Genomic DNA, 23,151 nt, shown 5'->3' on the forward strand with positions numbered 1-23,151 from the left:
GGGGTGGTGAGGGAAGCCCAGCTAATTCCAGGGTCCTTTGCTCGGGAGCAGGGCTGCCTGTGAGGAGTGATTAAGAAGTCAGCCCTGCCCTGCACTAGGCTCTGTGGCTGGCCTGGCTCAGTGTGGTTATGGTGAGAACAGGGCGGGCCTGCGGGTTGTTTTCTGAGCCGTGACTGCTCAATTTGTTGCCACAAGGCAGGTTTCTAGCAGCCCTTCTGGGTCTGGCTCCACAAGTCAGGGCTCCGGGATTCTGTGGCGGGGAGGAAGGGGGGTGCTGCGTAACCCAGATTGATGCTTCTCCCAGCCAGAAACCTTGGTGCCCAATTCTGCCCCTGTGCTCGGGCCGAGCAGCCCCTTCCTCCTCGACGGGGCTTGGCAGCTGCAACTGGAGCATTGGCGCAAGCAGCAGGCCGGGGTCCGTGAGGGTGGCACCGTCTGAGCCTGCTTGGCACGCTGTCGGACCTCGGGGGAGGAGGCTGGTGACAGAATAAACAAGGGGCCCAAGATTTTCCCGAGCGATGCGTCGGGAGAGTGCCAGCTCCAGGCGCCTGGCAAAGGGCCGAGCGCCTGCCCCAGGAATAATCCAAAAAAACCACCCCCCAAACCTGCCAGTGCCCCTGCAGCCGGGTGTCCGAGCCGCCTCCTGGAGCACAGTGGGGCTTCCAGGGGGCCGGAAATGATTGAGGGGATTTTTAAAAGCAAAAGCGCTCGAGGGTTGTATGCACTAGGGAGCATCCCAAAGGGCCTTTGCAAGCCCTGGGTGCGAGGGGCCAGGCCCCCGCGGGGCTTTGCTCTGCCGTAGGCTGGTCAGCCTCTGGCCCTGTACCAGGCTCACCCAGGGCGGGCCAGCTCTGTGTGCCAGCAAATGAGGAGTGCGCTTGGGCCTGGCTGGCCGGTTGCTCCCAGTTGCCCAATTGAGTTTGGCTTTCGCGGTGAAATCTTTAACAGGATTTTAACTTGTTTTTCCTGTTGTCGGGGGAGGGGGGAAGGACTCCAGAACCCAGGGACTGAAGTGGGCAGCGGCTGAGCGCATGCGTGCGAGGAGGAGAGATTGGGGGGGGGACGGGGGTCTGTCTCCCCCCAAGGTGAAGCATTCCTACCGCAGGCTGGCCTGTTTGGTTCTTTCCCGGTGTGTTTGAAGCCAGCTTTCCTTCCAGCCCCAGTAAATGAGTCAAAGCAGACATTTGTCATGTTCGCTGCAGGAAGTTGGAAGAGTGCTGGGCTTTTGTTCAGAAACCTGCTGGCTAAGCAAAACCTTTGACTTTCTATTATTATTTAAACAGGCGCTGCTGATGCCTTGCTCTCTCTCAGGCACACACATGCCTCCAGGTTTTTCGGGGGCAGATTTCAGACAAGCCTGCTCAGCCCAACTGTTCACTTTTTAGGCCAGCGGGGAAGGGAGCGGGAGTTGGGCCGGCGGGGGGCGGGGGGGGGGGGATGCATGGGAGCCCAGCCCTGTCACATGCAGATAAGGCCAAGAGATCAGAGAGGAAGGGGACCTGGTTTCTTTCACTCAGCTGAGTGGAGCCTGCAGGAGGCCGATGGGCCCATCACAGCTGCTAAAAACCCAGGATTCATCAGGTTGCTTTGGGAGGTCGAAACTAACCAGGAGGCGTTGGGGGGGGGGGCAGGGACCCCGGGGGGCCTGGCAGTGATGTGGAGGCTGGCACTGAAGTCAGGTTGTGCCTCTCTGACCTTTTTGGGGAGTGCTTTACACCCATCCTACTTCCCACCCCGGCCTGGGTCACCCTGGGGGAGTTGCATTGTTTCCTTAAGGGGAGTGGGTGGAAAGAAACTGGGAGTTACCCCCCCTGCGCACCCCCCGCCACACGCCCGCCATAAAGGCCCTTGTCAGGTTGTATATCTCAGCTGAATTCCCCGCAGGCCCCCTGCTCCTCGGAAGGAGATGGGGGTGGGTTTTTATTGCGCCCCATGGCAACGTGATCGCAGCTTTTAGGGCTGAGGGGGAGGGGTTATAAAAATGCTTTCTTGCAGCTCGCAAGTCCAGCGAAGCACCCAGCGCCCGTGACAAAGCCCCGGGGTCTCCAAACAGACCGGGCGAGACACTGGCACCACTGAAATCCACTGTGAGCCCCCACCCCACCCCGGAGGAGGGAGATTTCTGAGGGGGGGACTCGGCTGGGATGCCTCGCCATGGGGGACTGACGGGGCCGATCCTGCCGCCCGCACATCAGCCCCAGCAGTGGTGCGGCTGCTGGAGTGGCAGCGCCTGCCTGGGTGGGGAAATCCCGACTAAACTGACCAGCGGGTGGTGCCGTCCTGTGGACGCCCCCACAGCTTGGTGGGCCTGGCGTCCTACCGGATCCCTCCCAGAGGGCGGGGAGCAAAGAGGGGGATTGGGTGTCGCTCTGCTCTGCTGTCTGGGACGTCTGGCCCCGGACCAGTTCTGAAGGCCCAGCTGGCCCAGGGATGGGGTGGGGGCTGCCTGGGGCACTGTGGGGAAGGGGGCAAGATCCCGCAGCTTCCCCACCCCCCCCACCCCCAGCTCCAGTTCCGGTGTGGAGTGAGCAGCTGGTCTTCTTCGGGCGAGACCTTTCCTATGACACGATCCTCCAAGTCCAGGGAGACGAGGCAGCTGGGGTGAGCACTGTGTCAGGCGCTAGCCAGGGACCCAGGAGTTCTGGGCTCTGCCGCTGGCCCTAGCCAAGTCCCTGCCCCTCTGTGACTCAGTTTCCCCTCCTGCCCTTTGTCTCTTTCAATGGAAGCTCTTTGAGGAAGGGGCCTTGATCTCGGTGGGAGTGCCCTGTGCTGGGAAGAAAGGTGAAGTCTCCGTGCTGTTTCAAGACTTGCTGGGCGGCACAAGTCACTGGGTGGCGCTCGCTTGCCATGCCACTGCATGGGGCAGCTGAGCGGAGCTTGGCAGGATTCAAACTTGTGGTTTAAGGAGCCTGCATCTTCCCTGGGCCCTGGAGCAGGATTCTCCATCCCCTCCCAGCGGTTGCCCCCTGTGAACTGCTCCGCGAGGCAAGGACAGCTGGCTCGGGCAAGGGGGTTCAGCCTGGGCTGGGCAAGGACCTGAAATGCCTGTCGCACCTCGTGCCAAGGTGGGCTGGGGGTGCCCCCGCCAGGCTGTTGCTTTCTGCAGAAGGTAGCAAGACCCAGGTGCGCGCTGCCTGGCCTGGCTTGGAAACGGAGAAGAGGGGAGAGGGCAGGTTGTAGCTTGCAAATGGCTTTGCAGTCTGCATTGCTGCTGTATCCCCAGTCGATGTGTGCGGGGTGCAATTGGGGAGGGGTGGACAGAGCCAGGACTCCTAGGTTCTCATCTCTGTCTTGGCCTTATTGCCTGGCCTGGGGGGGGGATCAAGTCTCTTCCCTGGCCCGTGCCTAGGCCAGCTCTGCACTTACAGCCCGCACGGGGGCTTGGCTCAGCAAAGCCCCAACCGAGGGGAGAGCGTCTCCCATCGGCGGAGTTCACCCACCTCTCCGAGAGGTGGGAGCAGCACCGGGGGTTCGGTTGGTGTAATGGTGGTACTCGGTGTGAACAGGGCTGAGCAACGGGGTTATACCCCGTCTCGTTTCCTCTTCTGCAAAGATGGGGCTTGTGCCCCTGAGACTCTCCTGGAAGGGGGCAGTGCTCCGTGAGCCAGCACTGCCATGCACTAGGACAGGGGGCAGGGGGCCAGCCAGGGTCAAGGACTGCAAAAATCTGGGGAAATCATACAGTGAGGGAGGGGTATATTTCTATAGATTTCTCCCCCCGAAGGAATTTGCTGTCTACCTTGTATTGCTATAGCTGGCTGGAGCAGCAGCAGGGCTAGACTGTCCATCACCGCCACTCGCACCCTCTCTGGCGCTGCACGAACTGGAACGGGACCCAGGGCTGGGCACTTACAAAGTCAGGTTTCCCTCCCCCGCCCCTTTCTGTCTGTCAGGTGTTTGTGCAGCCCGGCACCGGGGGCGTCCTGGCCATGACGGGGGCGCCCGGTGCTACCTTAATACAAACCAGACCGAAAAGCTGAGCGGGGCCAGGTCCGTGCCCCATGTGAATAGTGACCCCCCGATCCTGCGCTGGGTGCTGGCCTCCGCTCTCGGGCCGCTGGGTGCAGGGCTGGGGGCTCTCAGGCACCTGGCAGTTCAGCCTCGGTAGCTGCAGATACGAATGGGAGGGTGTGTGGGGGGTGTCACGCATATTAATAGGAGAGGGAGATGGCGTGAATCCAGGTGGTGGGGAGCCAGGATGCGGTTCGGCTGCTAGCCTGGGCTTGGGGAGGTCTGGGTCCGGTTCCCAGCTTTTCCACTGGCTCCCCATGTGGCTTAGCCTCTGCGTGCCTCAGTTTCCCCTCGATCCACTGAGGCCAGCAGCCCTGCCCTGCCGCACGGGGGGGCAGGGTAAACACAGTCAGGAGGGGAGGTGCTGTGCCCCGTGCGGGGGAGGAGCGAGGTGGTTGTGTTACGTTGTGGGACGTGATGCAATCCGGCGGGGGGGGGCGGTAATTAGGAGCTTGCAAACTCGGGGCCCCGCGGTGGGTGCCGTGAGCGCGCAGCCAGCAGCGGGGGCGGCGGCGTGCGCAGGATCGGGGCCCGTGCGCGGGGGGAGCCGTTGCCGGGGGCGGCGGGGTCTGGGGCCGGGGCCCGCGGGGGTCACGGGCCGGTGAGGCGCCGGCGGCGGGTTCAGCCGGAGTTCAGCCGCATGCCATTAGGCAAATGAGACGGGCGCTGCCGCGCCGGAAAAGGCCCTTCCGGCGAGGGGCGCCCCGGGGCCGGGCCGCGGCCCCGCGCAGGCAGCCAAGGGGTTAAGGCCGCTGGGAGGCGCTGCGTGGCAGGAGGGATTTTCAGCCGCGGCTCCGTGCGCAGAGCAGACGCGCCGGCCGCAGCCCGGCTCTCCGGGGGCGCAGCGCGCTGCGGGCGGCCGAGCCGCGGAGCCGAGCCCGGGAGGGGCCCCCTGGAGGCCGGGCCGGGCCGGGCCGGGCGCGCCCCTCCTGCCCCGCGCGGTTCTCAGCCCGCGGCCGGCTGGAGGCTGCCGCGCCCCCGGGAGCGCACGGGGCGATGGGCTCCTCGCCGGGGAACTAGCCGCTGCGCCCACGTCGGAGGGGCCCCGAGCCCCGGCTGGGGTGTTCCCCAGCGCCCCTGGCCGTGGATTTGGGGAGCCCCCGTCGCACGCTGCGGGGCCCGGGCCCAGGTGTGGGTCTCCGAGTGCGGCGAGCGGAAGCGGGGCCCCCCATGGCCCCTGCGCGGGAGCTGAGCGCCTGGACTGCAGCCTGCTGAGGGCCTTGACCCGCCTGACCCCGGCTCTGGGCCAGGGGAAGGAGCCCCCGGGAAGATGTACGAGAGCGTGGACGTCGCTGGGCTAACCCCCAGCCCCAGCCCCTTCCTCATGATGGATTTTTACAGCCAGACTCGGGCCTGCTTGCTCCAGGACAAAGGGATCGGCCCCCCCACGCCGTACGGCCCCCCGCTCCGGAGCCAGCCCTGGAGCAGCTCCAGCCACTGTAGGTATCATCCCCTGAGCGTGTGGAGAGCGATCCGGTGCTTGGGCACAGGGAGCCCTGATCTCTGCCAGGCCTCCAAGGTCCTGCCAGCCCCCCTGGTTTCCTGGCCCCAGGGGCTGCCCTGCTCTGCATGGGGGCGGGGGGGTGTCAGGGCACTGACTGGAGGCAGCGGTGTGCAAGGGGAGCATTGTGTGGCCTTTGGGGTTGGGGCCGGAATTAGATTCGGCTCCTGGCTGGGAGCAGCCTCCTGAAAATCCGGCTGTAATCCAAGGGCTGGGCTGGGCTGGGAACGGGCTTCCCCTCGCCGGGCCTCTGCAGCTCCTCGCTGCACATCCCTCCTGATTACTGCGAGGGCTAATGCCCGGCCGTCGCCATGAGCAACCCTTGGCCTAGTTAATTCCCGCCTCCTCCCGCCCTTCCTCCCCTGGGCAGGCGGCTGCTGGGGTGCTGGGGATCCCCGGCTGCACTGGGCTTTCTGGGAAGAGCCTGGGGTTGAAAAGTGGCTCCCTGGCCCGGGGTGTGGAGGGGGATGAGCGGGGCATTTACTGCTCCTGATCAGCTCTCTGACCAAATCCAATTAACTAAATAGTCTGCTGTGGCTTTATCCGAGCTATGTATGCGGGGCGGGGGGGGGGCCGTGTGTGGAGGCAGCGTGGAGCTCCCAGGAGGGGTCATTGTTTCCTGGAAAGCCCCCCCCCAGATACCCGTTCACATCCCAGGCCTAGCATGAAGAGGCCGGGTGCCCCGTTTTCCGAAGGGCAGCTGGGGAGCTGAACCCATTTCTCCCCCCGCCCCTTCGATGTGTGGATCGGACCCAGCGGCTCACACCAACCCAGGGAGCAGGGAGATCAAAGCACATCAGGTCTCCACCGCTGCTGGGGCTGGGGGGGTAGAGACCAAAACTTCACTGTGCCTGGGGCCACCGGATCTGCCAAGGGGCCATACATTCCCCCCCGGCAGGCGAACAGCAGTGTGGGACAGCCAGGATGTCAAGGGATGCATTGCTCGCGCCCTGCCCCCATGCAGCCCCCAGGAACCGTCCTGGGCCCCTTTGGAGCACATGGGGTCAAGGCACAGTTGAAAAACAGTGAGTTTAAGGCTGTTGGTTCTTTCCCAGCGCCAGGCAGGGCGAGGAGGAGGCTTGGAATGGGGGGAGGGTGTGTTGCGGGGAGGGGTGTTTGAAATGCAGACGGGCAGAGTGGTTAGAAATCGGCTCATTCCCCCAAGCAGCAGCTAGCGCCTGCTCCGAACAGGCCAGCTGGGATCGGAGCAAAACGGGAGAGAAAAACAAACCGAGAGACACAGATACAGGCACAGAGACGTGCGCACCCCACCTCGGGCGGGGCGGGGGGGCATGCAGCTCTGGTCGGGGAGATCAGGGGCAGAACAGAGGTGTGTGGGGAGTGGAGGGGCTGGGAGCTGGCTTCCTTGGTGGGACCGGGGTTCTGGGCCTGGTGCGTCCGCGTCCGGTCCAAGGCCCTTTGGAGCCAGCAGCACCGCTGAGGTTGGAGCCTTCGGCCCGGTTAGTGGGGCGAGAGGCCCGTCCTTTGGGAGAGACAGTCCCCCCCCTTTGTGGGGCGCTGGGCTGGACGCAGGGCGAATGCACCGCCCTGCTCTGTGTCTGGGCTCTTTGTAGATTGTTTTCGCTGGGGGGGGGGGTTCTGCGGCCCTCCCTGCAGAATGATCTGCCCTGCCTGGCTCCCCGGGGATGCTGGGTCTGGATGGAAAACAACAGCCGGTGCCATGCTGGGGGAAAGTCCTTGCCTGGCGGGCCGGCTTTCCAGGACTTTAACCCTCCATAACAAAGTGACACCCCCTTGGATGCTGGCTTTCTGGGGCGGGTGGCCTCTTCTGGGCCAGTCGCCTCCCCCTTTCCCGGGCCATGCAGGGGGGCAGAGCCCCGAGGTGCTGAGCAAGTGCACCCGGGGGACTCTCTTGTCTTCCAGTGTCAGGGCAGCAGCCTGAGCTGGAGGATCCATGAGGGGCAGGAATAGGGGGACCCCCCCCAGCTGGGTTGGCCTGTACCACTAAGCTGAAGTGATGTCTGAGACCCTCCCTGGCAATGGAGCTGTTAGCTGCCAGCTGAACTGGGCCCATTAAATAAAACCTTCCAAGGCCAGCACTGGGCCTGGAGGGCAGCCCCGGTCCATCCAAACCCACCGTGCCCAGCCTGCCCTCCTGGTCGCCCAGCGCCCGTCTCCCCAGTGCCCATCTGCCCCGTGCCCGGCCCCTGGGCGCTGCCTGCCCTCTTGGTCTCCTAACACCCGCCCTCTGCCTCGCCTCGCCTCCCGTGGCCCAATCTCCGGAGAACAAAGTCCCTTTTTGTCATTGTCTGTGGGGCCCTTTGACCTTTTGCTCTTATCAGGGAGTCAACAGGACCCTCCTCCGGGGCCTTTGTCAGCGACGGGGGTGGGAAGCTCCTTGGGCGGCTTGTTGGTTTTTTGGCTTAAAGCTTCCAAAAGGTTTGTGTGCAGAGGGTGGAGGGAGGCCTGCCCTTTTGCCCCCCCCCAGGTGTTGTGAAAGGCCCAGGCTGGGCCCTGGGGGGGCCTTGGCTGCGCCCCGGAGCTTGGGGCCGACGGGGTTTATTTTCAGGCGCCTGCTGGTGCAGGAAATAGGATGCAGGTTTGGAAGGGTGAGTTGGCCAGGGGTCGCGTGGTCACCTCCCTGGCACCGGCAGCTCTGCCCTGGTGGCCTGATCTCGGCTGGCCTGGGCCGGTGCGCGGGGGCTCCCTGGTGCCGGGTGGGTGGGTGGGTGTAGCTAGCAGGAATGGGATGTGCTCTGCTTGTCCTGCTCCGAGAAGCCGAGGCTGGGATGTGGAGGCTGCTACCTGTGTTGGCAGCTGGAGGCCGCTGGTGGTGGGGCGGGTGCCGGGCGAAGCGAATTAGCACCATCTAATAGCTGCCGGTGTCTGGCTGGGGGGCAGGCTTTCAGAATGGGAGGGGGGCACCGGATTCAGAGCCTGCTGGGGAGGAGGCTCCGTCTGTCCCGGTGCCTGGTCTCTGGCAGCCCGTGAGGAAGGAGTCGGGTTGCCCCGCATTGGATAGGTGTGGAGTAGCCTGGTCGACAGGGTCCCTTGCAGGGGCTCAGCCCCGGGGCTGCTCCGGGCGCTGGACCCACACTCCTCAGAAGTGGCGGCAGAATCCTGGCTGCCTGGTGAGGAGCTGGGGTGCCCGGCGGAGCGGGGCTGGCAGCTCCTGGGTTCTCCCGTTGGCACTGGCAGCCAGTAACATGCCCACACTCCGGAGCCTCTCTTAACCTGTTGATCCAGGCATGGTGTGGGGGGGACACAACACTTTCCCCGATCCCGCTTGTGCTGTTGCCCGGGGGCCGTGAGGAGGAAGGGCTACACCTCTCAGTCCCTTGGGGCCAGGAGCCCCCTGATTTCTAGTCAGGGACGGGTCAGAATGGGGCACAAGTCCTGCCCCCTGGGGCCTGTCCGGGGGCGAGGCTATGGGGGCGGGTGAGACCCCTTCTCAGATTCCTGCGGCTGATCGAGAATCTTCCACCGGACGTTTGTCTCTGGGCAGTGCCAGTTCATGGAAACCAAACACTTGGTTAAGGGCCAGTTCCCACGACTTATTATTGGGTTTAACGCTAAAAACTTACTTGCAGGGAGAGAAAAAGTGTTTGAAATTGTGAAAAGAGCCATTTCGACTTTTTTTTTTTTTAATGAAAAATTCTGGTTTCCTGCTTAGCACTGGGAGCTAATTGTAGTTTCTCAAACACCCCCTAACAATGGCTAAAATGGAAACAAAATGTGTTAATTGACCCAAGCTGGATCACTTTTCAGGACATGAAAATGTTCTGAACTTCTGACTTTTTGCCCCAATTTGCGAGGGGAAAATTTGTCCAACTTGTAACCCTCTGGCAGGACGGGAACCCACTGGCACCCAGTGCTGCTAAAGACACTTTGAACAGCTGGTACAGCCGGGGTGACTTCCACGTTCCCCACCCCCGCAGGGGAGTGTCTTCTCCAGGCGGGCTGGGGACCCCCCCATGCCGGTGCCTGTCCCTCTCCAAGGGGTCTGCCCCCTGCATCCATGCTCTCCTGGCTTTTCTCTGGTTCAGGGGAGCTCCAGCTCCCAGCACCCCAAAGCAGATCAGGCCTCTCTCTCGATTTGGGGTGCTGCCCTCCCTACCCCCCAGTTTTCCCTGACCCCGTCCCATCTAGAGCCTGGGTGTGCTGTGTGAGGTGTCTGTGTGACCTGCCAGTGTGAGGTGTGGGGGAAGTGTGACCTGTGGGGGATGGATCCAGCGCCGTGTGTGGGAAAGGCGGGGGGGGGGTGGATCCAGCACTGCGTGTGATCAGGCGTCGGTGCTCCGGCCATGGTGTGCTTGTCCTGCATGGTGGGCAAGGGGCGTGGAGTCCCTACGGGGGCTGGAGGGGCCGGGCATTGCTGTGGGGGTGGATGGAAGGGCACGTGGTGAATTGCCAACAAATGACGGCTGCCCTGACCTCGCCCATCCTGGGTCTGCTCTGCGTTGCTCCCCCGGGTGGCAGCACTGCAGTGGTCCCTACGGGTAACTGGGCCACGCCGATACGACCCCCCCCCCCGGCTGGGTCTGAAAGTTGGGCGGGGGGTAATGTAGCTGTCACTGGCACGTGAGGGCCCCCCTCCTGAGCTCCTGCAGCTCTCAGCTGGGCCAGCCCTGGGGATGGTTATTTGCGGCAGGCAGCGTGGGCTAGTGGTTAGAGCAGTGGGCTGGGCTCTCTATCCCTGGCTGTGCCACTGACCCCTGTGTGACTGAGGGCATGTCACTGCCTCCTTCTGTGCCTCAGTTTCCTCCTCAGTTTGCTTGGAGCTCTCTGGGAGGGTTACTCTGGTTCTCTCAAGCCAGGGAGCTGGGGATTCCTCCCTTCGGGGGCGGTGGGGCCGGTAGTGAGCCGGGGCAGGGGACCTGGGAGCCCTGTCCCCAGGGAATGTCCATGGTACCGACTGTGGTATAGAGAGATCATATGACCTGTCCACAGAGGTCACGTGACCTGGCTGCTGCTGCTCCCCAGCGTCCAAGCGAAGAGTGGAACCCAGGAGTCCTGACTCCTTCTGCCTGCCTGGCCCCACCCCTCAGAGCCCGCATCCACCCTGCCAAGGGCACTGCCCCTGCTCTCCAGCTGACACTCAGCCTGGGGGGGGAGGCAGCCTCCGTCCCCCACCCCCCACCCCGTGTGGGCTCCTGTGGGGTTCCATGAGCCGGGGGGCTGTGTGTGCCTGTGGGGGGAGGGGGTCTGGGGGGGGGCACTTGCTGCTCCTGGCAGCCAGCGAGGGGTGGGGGCGACGTTCTCCTGGGCAGCGTGGCGGACAGGCGCGGGGACGGCCCCGCAGTCTCCTCACATTAGCCGTGCTCTCGCCCCCACACCCGGCTGGCTCTGCCGCAGCCAGCCCCCGGCGCTGCGGCACTCGGGCGGCGCCAGGCAGGCAGGCGGGACGCGGGCAGATGGGGTCGGGGCACCTGGTGAGTTCGGACCTTTCTCCCCTTGCAGGCGGGGGAACCCGAGGGCACAGGACACCCGGCTCCGGCAGCACCCCCCGAGCAGGGCTCTGCTGTATGCTACCTCCCACCCGAGGGCCCCCCATGGCTCAGCTGGGCAGGGCATACCAGGCTTTGGGGGAGGAGGTAACACGGCAGGAGGGGGCTGGTCTCCCCACTTTGATTCAGGCTCCAGGGGTGCTGCAGTCAGGGTCTCTCGGGGGGGTCGCCCTGCCCAGTGGCCCTGCCTGCCTCGGGTGGGCCAGGCCGAGTCTGTGCTGGGCATGGGCTGTGGGGCCAGAGCTGTTTGCCCAGGGGCCACCCTCTTTCAGCAGTTCAGGGCAGGAGAGTGCTGGCAGAGCTTGCAGCCCCCCGCCACCCCCAAGCCATGCAGGGGTCTGTCTGCCCATGGCAAGACCCGGGGAGCTGATGCTGCCCTCCCTTAAAGTCAAGGGGTCAGGCCACCAAGGGGTTCACAGGGGGTGCTCGCCTGAGCCAGCCAGGGGCTGTGGGGGGAGCAGTGCTACAGGATGGGGAATTCCCCTAACAGAGCATCTAGGGGTTAGCGCAGGATGACTTTGGCAGAGAGTGTTTGTCTCTTGCTTTGAGTGGGAAGGCTGGGAGCCAGGACTCCTGGGTTCTCTCTCCAGCTCTGGGATGGGAGAGGGTCTAGTGGTTAGATTGGGGGTGGGCATCTGGGAGCCAAGACTCCTGGGTTCTCTTCCCAGCTCTGGGAGGGGAGAGGGGTCTAGTGGTTAGATTTGGGGGGAGGCATCTGGGAGCCAAGACTCCTGGCTTCTCTCGCCAGCGCTCTCTGGAATGCTGGCCGGCCCCACTGCCCGGGAGCCTGGTTTCCCGCGCCGGTGTGGTGGTGATATTGGCCCGCCCGGGGGCTCCCTGGCCGGGCGGAGCTGGTAGCCCGGGTATTCTCTCTGCAGAGCTGTGGCACTGCCTGGGGGCTTGGCAGCCAGGCGATGTCTGGGGCGTGTCTCACTGGATTTCCTGTGCACTGACTCAGGAAAAGCAAACCCATGAGGAGTGAAAATGGAGCCAGGGCTGTGGGAGGAAGGGAGGGGGTGGGGGGCTTTTAAATCCTGTTTGCCCAGGGAAGCTCTGAGCTGCAGCATCTGGCTTGCAGCTGCTTCCCCTCTTACTCTGGGGGTGGGAGGGGGCTGGGAGTCAGGACTCCTGGGTTCTAGTCGCCTGCAGCCCCCCTCCTGGTACCTTTGTACCATCCCCTCTTGTGGAGCCCCTCCTGCACCCCCCCCATTCCTGCTCCCTCCGCCCCCGGTGTTACTTCACACGCCAGCCCGTCCTTCCAAGAGCAATTTCCCCTGCCCCAGGGTACGTCGGGGAGGGGGTGCTGCTCCCCAATGCCAGCCCCAGTCCCATGCCCGGAGCTCTTGTGGGGAGCGGGTTGGTCGACAGGGTCTCTTGTGGGTGCTCAGCCCTGGGGCTGCTCCGGGCGCTGGACCCACACTCCTCAGAAGTGGCAGCAGAATCCTGGCTGCCTGGTGAGGAGCTGGGGTGCCCGGCGGAGCAGGGCTGGCAACTCCTGGGTTCTCCTGTTGGCACTGGCAGCCAGTAAGATGCCAAATCCTTTCCCATCCCTCCCGGGGCCCAGGCTGGGGTGGGTAGCTTTCCCTGGCAGCATCATGGGTAGTGGCCTGCACCCCCCAATCTCTTAACATCCCCCCCCGCCTGGCAGATGTGCCCCGAGGGTCTGGGCTGTGGCAGGGAAGCCGGGGGCTGCTGCCATCATGTTGGCATGGCAGGACGCGGGGGGAGGAGTTGTCTGCTCGGCTCTGCAAGGCTCTCTGTTGTCTGATGGGGGGGACGGGGACAGGAGGCCAGCACCGGCGTCATGTCAACCCACCCCATCCACTGCTGCGGGGGAGGTCAGGTCTCTGTGCCAGTCTCACCCCAGCCGCCTTGGGTGCTCATGGCTGCCAGGGTCCCTTTGGAGTGAGTGAGTGTGTGTGTGTGTGTGTGTATGTATGTGCGCAGGGGTGGCTGCGTGTGCAGATACATGGGCAGGGGGCACGGGGACATGCGTGTGGGGATATGTGGGCGGGGGGGGGCGTTTGTGTGCATGTATGTGCAGGTCTCTGTCTCTCTCTCAGTGGCGTGTGGCACAGGCTGTCAGCCACGCTGGGTGAGCGCCGCTCTCCACGAGGAGGGTGGTAGACCCTGGATTGCCGGTGCCCGGCTGGCTTCGCTCCCTGGAGTGGCAGCGCCCGCCGGGGATCAGTGCCCCGCATGTTCTGTGTGGCGCTCGTCACGAATGCCAGCATCTCCTGCCCCCTGCCCTGGCTCTTGGCCCAGCAGCCCAGGCCAGATGCCAAGCGGGCCTGTCCGGGAAGCCCTGGGCACTGGCCGTCACCTGGGCTGGAACAAGGGAGGGGTTAGCCCCCCCCAGGTGGGCAGCGCCTGCCTGTGTTGCCAGGGTGGATGGGGGTGGGGTGAGGAGTGAGTGGAGTCTTGTTGCCCCATAGCTGGTGTGTGGGGGGCTGGAACAGGGCGGCTCCTTTCCCGCTGTAAAGTTGGTGCCAGCGTGTGTTGGCAGAGCGAGGGGGCTGTGCTGGTTCGGGCCAAGGCTGACGCTGCTGTCACAGGACCATGGGCACCGACAGGTACCGGGTCCCCCAGGCTCCTTTGACAGGTACCAGGCTCCCTGCAGCCTCCAGCCCCTGCTCCGCCCCACCCCGTAGGGATCCCGTTCCTTCTGTGCCCGGTGCCTCCCATGGTGGCATCCCAGCCCCATTGCCTGAGCGTAGCTGGCAGTGGCGCGGGGCTGGGAGAGCCAGGTGGAGGGAGCAGGTGGGGTGCACGGGACACAGCGTGGACCCTTCCGGGCCACCAGCAGCATCTCCTATCCCAGGGCCAGGGCTCTTTGGGGGAGCTGATCTCCTGGCCGGGCTGCACTGTTTCCCCTTCTCTCATGGGGCTGCCCCCCTCTCTGCCAGCGGGGCTGGGGACTAGCAGTGGGGGGGGCAACGTGTTGTTTAAGTCCCAGAAGTGACCTGTGGGGAGAAGTTTGGGAGGACGTGGGAGCCGTCACGGCTGGTCCCTCAGCCCCTGCCCCACAGAGCTCGGGGCCCGTCAGGCTGGGGGAGGAGGAGCGGGTACGCTGCCCGGGCTGGGGCCGAGCGCCTGTTTCCCGGGCCGGACTGTCTGAGGAGGGGCTGGGCACAGAAACAGTGCGAGTCTGCCCAGAGCCCGCAGCGCCAGCCCTGGTGCTCCCATGGGCCTCCCCCTCTCCCGGGCCCCCACCAGCACCCGCTGGGCTGCCCCCCCCCTGCTCCCATGGGCCTTGCCCCCCTGTGCATTCTGGGCCCCGTGTGTGTTTGAACACCACCCCCCCACACACCCCGTGCCTGCCGGAACGCGAGCCCCCCATGCCAGGCATGCGAGGAATGGCTGGGAGAGCCGAAGGGAAAGAATCCCCCCCCCTTGGCCCCCCGGGCTGGGCTGTCTATTGTCAAGAATGTGGGTCTTGGCAGAAGCTAACCCGACAATGGCCCCTTTGTGCCGCCGGCGCCTTTGTCACGTGCCCTTTGGAGTCTCCCCCTCAGCCCCCTGCTCCCCCCGCAGCCCCCCTGCTTCCTCCTGCTCCACCCCTGCTGCCCCCTCCGGCCTCAGCCCCTGCCTGTCCTCATCAGTATCTTACTGGTTTGTCCAGCTTCTGAGCTCGTCCAAGTCAGACCCCCCCCGCCCCCGTCCCCCTCGGCCGGGCCAGGAACTGCAGCCTGGCTTTGCACCCCAGTGTTGGGGGGGGGAGCTGCACTTCCTGCAAAGCTGCGTGGGAGGTGGAGGACTCCTGGGACCAGAGGGCGGCTTTCTCAGGGCAGGGGGCTCGCGGGGCCTGGCTGGGCTCCCTGGCAGTGATCTGGACACCCCTGGCTGGGGCTCTGTGACCCGTGTTCTCTTTGCTTTGTAGAAAGGGAAACTGAGGCCCAAACACAGTGCTTCTCCGAAGCTATTGCACAGTCTGGCAGGGCCGGGCCTGGACTCCCAGCCCCTGCTCCACCCGCTAGGTTGCAGTCTCAGCTACAAAAATAGAAGCCAGGAATCCTGGCCCCAGGTCCTGCCTCTAATCATTAGACCCCACTCCCTCCCAGGGGCCAGAACAGAGTGTCTGAACCCCGGCTCCTTGGCGCCTGGCCCTGAGCTTGCCAAGGGGTCCCGGCTTGCAGCGGGGGAAGCCCTGGGCCGAGATAGCTTTTGGCCCTGCAGGAGGGCGTTGGGCAGCTGCCCGCTGCCAGCCCTGTTCTCCCTGCCCCGGGCCCAGCCCCTCCCTCAGCTGCGCCGCTGGGCCTGGCTCCGGCTGATGCCGGGGGGTGGGGAGCCCAGGCGGACCTTGCCCCTCGGGGAGCCCCTGCAGCTGTGGGGGCTGGGAATCCAGACACTCCTGAGCAGCCCTGACTCCCTCCCCCCAAGGCCCGGGGGATGGACAGATGGACAGCGTCAGCAGATCTGCAGCCAGCCTAGTGTTTACAGCACAGCCCCCGACAGCCCCTCGCCCTTGGGCAACCCCAGGGGGCGTGGCTGCCGCCCCACTGAATCCTAGAATCCTGGAAGATCAGGGTGGGAAGGGCCCTCAGGAGGCATCTGGTCCCACCCCCTGCTCAAAGCAGGACCAACCCCAACTAAATCATCCCAGCCAGGGCTCTGTCAAGCCTGACCTTAAAAACTTCTAAGGAAGGAGATTCCGCCACCTCCCTAGGGAACCCATTCCAGTGCTTCACCACCCTCCTAGTGAAATTAGTTTTTCCTAATATCCAACCTAGACCTCCCCCACTGCAACTTGAGACCATTACTCTCGTTCTGTCATCTGCTATCCCTGAGAACAGTCTAGATCCATCCTCTTTGGAACCCCTTCCAGGTAGTTGAAAGCAGCTATCAAATCCCCCTCATTCTTCTCTTCCGCAGACTAAACAATCCCAGTTCCCTCAGCCTCTCCCCATAAGTCATGTGTTCCAGTCCCCTAATCATTTTTGTTGCCCTCCGCTGGACGCTGTCCAATTTTTCCACATCCTTCTTGTAGTGTGGGGCCCAAAACTGGACACAGTGCTCCAGATGAAGCCTCACCAATGTCAAATAGAGGGGAATGATCACGTCCCTCAATCTACAGGCAATGCCCCTATTTATACATCCCAAAATGCCATTGGCCTTCTTGGCAACCAGGGCACCTCATATCCAGCTTCTCGTCCACTGTAACCCCTAGGTCCTTTTCTGCAGAACTGCTGCCGAGCCATTTGGTCCCTAGTCTGTAGCAGTGCATGGGATTCTTCCGTCCTAAGTGCAGGACTCTGCACTTGTCCTTGTTCAACCTCATCAGATTTCTTTTGGCCCAATCCTCTAATTTGTCTAGGGCCTTCTGTGTCCTATCTCTACCCTCCAGCATATCTACCTCTCCTCCCAGTTTAGTGTCATCTGCAAACTTGTTGAGGGTGCAATCCACGCCATCCTCCAGATCATTAATGAAGATATTGAACAAAACCAGCTCGAGGACTGACCCTAGGGGCACTCCACTTAATACTGGCTGTCAACTAGACATGGAGCTATTGATCACTACCTGTTGAGCCTGACAATCTAGCCAGCTTTCTATCCACCTTATAGTCCATTCATCCAGCCCATACTTTAACTTGCTGGCAAGAATACTGTGGGAGACCATGTCAAAAGCTTTGCTAAAGTCAAGGAACAACACGTCCACTGCTTTCCCCTCATCCACAGAGCCAGTTATCTCGTCATAGAAGGCAATTAGATTAGTCAGGCATGACCTGCACTTGGTGAATCCATGCTGACTGTTCCTGATCAGTTTCCTCTCCTCTAAGTGCTTCAGAGTTGATTCCTTGAGGACCTGCTCCATGATTTTTCCAGGGACTGAGGTGAGGCTGACTGGCCTGTAGTTCCCAGGATCCTCCTCCTCCCCTTTTTTAAAGATGGGTACTACATTAGCCTTTTTCCAGTCGTCTGGGACTTCCCCCGCTCGCCATGAGTTTGCAGAGCCATTGGCCATTATCTTTGAAATCACATCCGCCAACTCCTTTAGCACTCTCGAATGCAGCACATAGGGCCCCATGGACTTGTGCTCGTCCAGCTTTTCTAAATAGTTCTTAACCACTTCTTTCTCCACAGAGGTCTGGTCACCTCCTACCCATGCTGTGCTGCCCAGTGCAGCAGTCTGGGAGCTGACCTTGTTCGTGAAGACAGAGGCAAAAAAAGCATTGAGTACATTAGCTTTTTCCACATCCTCTGTCACTAGGTTGCCTCCCTCGTTCAGTAAGGGGCCCACACTTCCCTTGACTTTCTTCTTGTTGCTAACATACCTGAAGAAACCCTTCTTGTTACTCTTAACATCTCTTGCTAGCTGCAACTCCAGGTGTGATTGGCCTTCCTGATTTCACTCCTGCATGCCCGAGTAATATTTTTATACTCTTCCCTGGTCATTTGTCTCATCTTCCACTTCTTGTAAGCTTCTTTTTTGTGTTTAAGATCAGCAAGGATTTCACTGTTAAGTCAAGGTGGTCGCCTGCCATATTTGCTATTCTTTCTACACATCGGGATGGTTTGTCCATGTAACCTCAATAAGGATTCTTTAAAATACAGCCAGCTCTCCTGGACTCCTTTCCCCTTCATGTTATTCTCCCAGGGGATCCTGCCCATCAGTTCCCGGAGGGAGTCAAAGTCTGCTTTTCTGAAGCCCAGGGTCCGTATTCTGCTGCTCTTCTTTCTTCCCTGTGTCAGGATCTTGAACTTGACCATCTCGACACTGCCTCCCAGGTTCCCATCCACTTTTGCTTCCCCTACTAATTCTTCCCGGTTTGTGAGCAGCAGGTCAAGAAGAGCTCTGCCCCGAGTGGGTTCCTCCAGCACTTGCACCAGGAAATTCCCCTACACTTTCCAAAAACTTCCTGCTCTGACCACTGGCGGCATGGGTGACCGCGCTGGCCCATGGGGCACCTGGCCCAGCCTCCTGGGGCTGTGGCCTGGAGGGGGGTCCTCAGGCCTTGGATCCTGCCTCTGCCAGAGTGGCCCTGGCACTGCCTATATGCAGCCAATGAGGATGTGCCCTGCAGCTGTTGGTATGAGCCCCAGCCCCCTTCGGGGGGCTCTGGGGTCCCCACCTTGTTGGTGGTGTTAGAGGAGTCCCTGGCCCGCAGGGATTCTCCCCTCGCCTCTGCCTGTCTCTGGGCCCGCCTGGACTCGCCCATAGCACGGGGTCTATGTTTGCCCACTGTGCCCGCCCCGAGCTCCTGGGTCTCCTCACTGCAGAGCTATTAGCGCAACCTCCTTCATTACCCTCAGGAGAAGCGACAGCCTGGACCTGTGACGGGAACAGGTCCCCCATTGTTACCCGAGGCTTCCCCTCTGGCTGTGGCCAAAAGGCTCCGAGCTGGGGTGGGGGGGCCTGGGCAATGCCCATCTAGCGCCGCCCCGTCCCTGGGCTGTCCCCAGACAGCCTCTCTCGGGGGCTCCACTTTGGGGGGTGTCTCTCCCTGCGAGGAGCAAATGCCATGTAACTCCCCCGCCGCTCCCCCCTTACCCTTCTGGTCGAGTGCCCCCCGGGAGGTGTCCCACCCCGGGTCCTGTCTCCTTAGCCCTCATGTGCCTGGTGCCCACCTGCAGTGGCAGCAGCCAGCCCTGTGATGGCGTGCAAATACACGTGAGAGACGCCCCGTGCCCCTGGGAGGGAATGGGAGCCCTGCCCCGGCCTATCTCTCAGCAAGGACAAAACCCAGGAGTCCTGGCTCCCAGCCCCCCTTGCTCTAACCATGACCCCCCTCTTTTCCTGGCTGCACAGTGGCTGGGGGCCAGGAATCCCCCAGCAGGGCCCGTCTGGAAGGGGTTGGCAGTGCCCGGGGTGGCTTCCCCTGCGCTCAGGGCCCCGTTGCTCTTTGCGGTCTGATTCCTGCACAGGCAGCAGGCAGGGCCCCCTTGTTCCCCGCGCAGAGCAGACCTGGGGGGTGGGGGCTGGTGTGTTAACCCCACCGCCATATCCTGTTAGACTGGTTCACTTGGCTCCCACCGAGTGCAAACACCCTGAGCGGCTGGTGCTGCTGCCTTAACCCCTTCCTGGCCCCGTGCCTACAGGGAGCAGGTGGGGTTAGGGGTACTGCTGGGCCTCCCCCACAGAGCCAGCCCCTGGGTCTCCCCCCGCCCCCCCTCAGCGCTAGCACCCCCAGGGAGGGGACATTGCAGCGCACTGCGGGGAGGGTTTGCGCGCCACAACCCCTCTACTGGCTGGAATCGGACTTAGAATCATAGAATATCAGGGTTGGAAGGGACCCCAGAAGGTCATCTAGTCCAACCCCCTGCTCAAAGCAGGACCAAGTCCCAGTTAAATCATCCTAGCCAGGGCTTTGTCAAGCCTGACCTTGACCTTTGTCAAGCCTGACTTGCCCCGCCGTGTGTCATAGGCACCGTATTGCTGCTCGCTGGCAGGGTGAGCTCAGGGTGTGGCATGGGGGCAGCTGTGCCGCTCTGTCTCCAGGGAGTCCAGCAATGTTCCCCGTTTTCCTAGCCAGTGCTGAGCGAGGCCTAGCCAGCCCTGCCTTCGGGCAGCAAGGGCCTGGTCCACGTTCCTCGGCTAAGCCGCATCGGCGCTGGGCTGGGGTGGGCGGGGGGGTGTCTATGGTGCCATTTCCCGGGTGCTCTGACAGGTTGGGGGACTGTGGTTCCGTGAACGGGCAGCTCAAGATGAGCCCAGTGGGTAAAGAGCCGGGCCCAGGGGAGTTCTGTGCACCCCAAGGAGGAATTAGCTGCAGGACTGTTGGCTTCTGGTCTCACCCCCTTGCTGGCCTTTAGGCGAGTCACTGTGCTTCCCATGCCTCAGTTTCCCCATCCAACCGCTGTTGGTGCAGAGCGTATGTGCCGTGCGTGTGCCAGGCTGGGCGCGTGTCCGTCTGTGCACGGTATGCGGAGGCTCCCTTAGCACCGCAGCAGACACTTGGCCAGGCAATTGCTGCTGTTGGGGTCAGTCCCAGGGGGCATCGGGGCCCTGGGTGCTGGGACATCTCCTTGGTGGGACGGGAGGGTTTGGCTGGGTCGATATTTTGTTTTCAAATTTCTAGTTCAAGGTTACACCCTGACAGGCCCCCCCAACCCTTTGCAGACCCCCCAGTTGCAGACACACACACCCCTGCACTCACCCAATTGCACGCACACCCCCGATGCTCTGGGGTGTCCAGATGAACCCCATCATCTCCCGACAGCGGGTTCTCAGCTCCCAGGGGAGCCCAGGCCACCTTGATTCCAGGGCGCGGCTGGCAAAGCCAGTCCTGCCCAGCCCCCCGTCCCGTGGAGGGATGTGGCTGCTCCGTTGGTGGGCGGGGGGGGGTGCCGGGTGGATGGGGGGGTGCCAGCAGGTCCCTTCGGATGCTGATCAGAGGCAGCGAGCGGCTCCTGGGCTAGGCTGTGTCTGACTCGGTTCCAGGCTCCATCCTATGGCCTGGAAACGTCAAGTTGCATCTGCAAGGCTGGGAATCCGCCTCCCACCTCCCCTGCGCTCGAGGGCTGGCAGTTCCCCGGCGGGCGCGTGGGCTCCTGGGGGCTCATGTGCAGCAAGGGGCTAGAGGCCGCCCCGGGGCTGCCCCGACGGGAGGGACCCTGCTGCCAGGAATGCAGCCCAGGATTGGCCAGGCATGCAGGAGACGGAGCACGGGGAGCTTCCTGTACCCGCCTGCTCCTTTCCGCCCCGCGTCGCTGGCACTGAGGGGAGGCTGCCCTGGCATTTCTGGCACTGGGCAGAGCAGAGGGCCGCATGTCCTTGTGGCTGGCGTCTCTCTCGCGACGCTCTGATACCGTGGTGCCGGGGCCCGTGGGGCTGGGTTCCAGCGGCGCTCGGCACCTTGGGGGCAGGGCCATGGGCTGGAGTTTGTCCAGCAGGGAGATATGGTTAGAAAAGCCCAATCTGCCCTCTGTCTCCCCAGGGCAGTGCCAGCCCCGCAGGCTGTAGCGTCTCCATGGCCTGCCCTGGCTGTGCCGTGGGGCACCCCTCTGGGATCTGTGCTTAGGGGCAGGGCCCAGCTGGCTGCTGCGTGGGGTGACGCGGGGTGAGGGTGCAGGCCCATGGTGGGGGTAGTGGCCTTGCTGTGCAAAGGTGGGCGGGCTGGGGTGTTCCCAGCACATCTGGGGGTTCCCCCTGCCTACCGTGGATTGGCGGGGGGCTGCCAGGGAGCGTCCCCATGGATGTGCTGGTGCCAGTCTTTGAGGCACCCTACACAGAATGGGGGTGAGTGGGTGGCAAGCCCATGGCCAGGGCAGCATTTTTATCTTGTCCCCCAGGTGAGCCACACCAGGCCCCAGACTGCGGGGCTCCTGGGGGCAGGAGTCTCGTCCTTCACTCTGTCTGCAAAGATTCTGGCTCTGCCCCCCCCCCATACACAGCCAACCAGGCCAGCACGGGGGCAGCCCCCCATGCCAAGGGAAGACCATGGCTGCTTCTAGGCATCTCCCCTCTGCACCCAGCATGGCCAGCTGTGTGGCAGGGTCCCATGAAGTGGGGAGGGAGTGGACTCTGGCTCGCCCACCCCCCTGCCGGTGGCTTTGCCCTGCCCCCCAATTTCCTACCACAGCTCCCCCCTCCCCAACGTCTCCTCCCAATGCCCTGCTGCATGCGGGGCGCCCGCCATGAGGCAGAGTCCCTCTGGGTGCCCATGGGTGGGGACGGGGCTCTCCAAACGCAGCGGCCAGACCCCTGAGCGCATCTCCCCTTCTCCCCACAGCCATCGAAACGCAGAGCACCAGCTCCGAGGAGATCGTCCCCAGCCCTCCCTCGCCACCCCCGCTGCCCCGGATCTACAAGCCCTGCTTCGTGTGCCAGGACAAATCCTCGGGCTACCACTATGGGGTGAGCGCCTGTGAGGGCTGCAAGGTGAGTGCGGGGCTGGCAGGGAGCTTGGAAGGTAGGGCTGGGGGGCCCCGGGTGGCGGGGCATGGAGGGGGGGCTGAGGTGGTTACAACTCCCCTGAGGGGTGACCCCAGGTCTGGTTCAGACAAGGGAATGAGGAGTCCTGGGTTCCAGTTGCACCCCCGCTCCTGCTGTGGGTCACTTTGCCTCAAAGCAGCTGCTGATGGGCCCACCGGGCCATGTGCTGAGCTCCTCTGCGCGTCACGGGAACCCGCACGCTTGAACGAAGCCCTCAAAGTCTCCGTTTCCCTGCCCGTAAACAGTGCCCCCGTTCCTAGCCCAGCCCCCAAGGGGTGCCAGGCGTCCGCCCCGCTCCGGACCTGGCATGGGGGGCTGGCGGCTTTGGTGTTTCTCTTGCTGTTCCACTGATTCACATCTTGGACCGCCCTGCCCCCGCCAGCCAGGCGCCTCTCCCCAGTGCCCATCACCCGTGGGTGGCCTGGGCGTGCCACCCCGCACTCTGCATCCTGCTGCGAAACGCTCCTGTGGATGGCCAGGGCAGGGGGCTCCCTCTCCCATCCCTGCTAGGCAGCAGCCTCCAGGCCAGGGGCTTTGCTGACAGTTCAGCCCTGAGGCTGGAGGGCAGCGTAAACCATTCCTTGGGTGAGGGGGACACTGAGGCACGGGAGCAGTGAAGTCCTTTCCCAAGGTCTGCCAGTGTGTCTGCACTAGGAATAGAACCCCAGATCCTGGCTCCCCGTTCCTTGATTAACCGATAGACACCCCCCACCCCCACCTCTTACAGCCCTGCAGTGGGGCTGCGCTGGGTGGCATGCCATGTATCTGCACTGGGGCACTGCCCCAGTCCATGCGGCTCAGGGCCCCCCAGGAGAGCACCCCCTGCTCCAGCCTCGCGGATCAGCGAGCAGTGTGGAGCTTAGCCTGGCTCTGCCTGGGGATTAGCGCTAAATAGTGCAACAGCCGCTGGCTCCAGCCCTGTTCAGCTAGCGTCACCGCCTCTGCATAGGGGTCGGGGTGAAGGGCGCCGGATTGTGTGCATGTCTGTGTCACGCACACGCAGTCTCCTGCTCTCGGGTGCCCTCAGGCGCAGCCGGTTAAACCTCCCCCACCGAGCCCCAGAGTGTCCCACCCGGGGGGGGGAGCTATCCAGGCCAGGGGCGCGTGGGAGCCGGGATTAATCCCTCGGCGCGGATGTGCGGGTTCCGCGCTCAGCTGCTTTGCATCCTTCAGCACGTCTGAGTTACATTCCAGCAGCGGCTGGGCCGGGGCCAGCCCGGGGGCCGGGGAGAGGAGCGTCTGGCTGCAGAGTCTCACACGTCTCCTGGCTCCAGCGCCCACTGCCAATCTCCCCTCCG

General features: G+C 63.3%; 1 protein-coding gene across 3 annotated transcripts in view; it reads left to right on the plus strand.

Moving 5' to 3' along the window:
* Positions 1–23,151, plus strand: part of RARA (retinoic acid receptor alpha) — a 68,576-nt gene that overhangs the window by 36,247 nt on the left and 9,178 nt on the right. For 2 of the 3 annotated variants that reach the window (XM_038385558.2, XM_043503334.1), the window contains exon 3: positions 21,651–21,799. In XM_038385558.2, the coding sequence (XP_038241486.1) occupies positions 21,651–21,799 (149 nt within the window). Of the gene's footprint in view, positions 1–4,656; positions 5,451–21,650; positions 21,800–23,151 lie in introns of those variants that run through there. The other variant, XM_038385559.2, reaches the window with a different exon arrangement.

This window comes from Dermochelys coriacea, chromosome 27 (genome assembly GCF_009764565.3).
Source record: "Dermochelys coriacea isolate rDerCor1 chromosome 27, rDerCor1.pri.v4, whole genome shotgun sequence".
NCBI classification, from domain to species: domain Eukaryota; kingdom Metazoa; phylum Chordata; order Testudines; family Dermochelyidae; genus Dermochelys; species Dermochelys coriacea.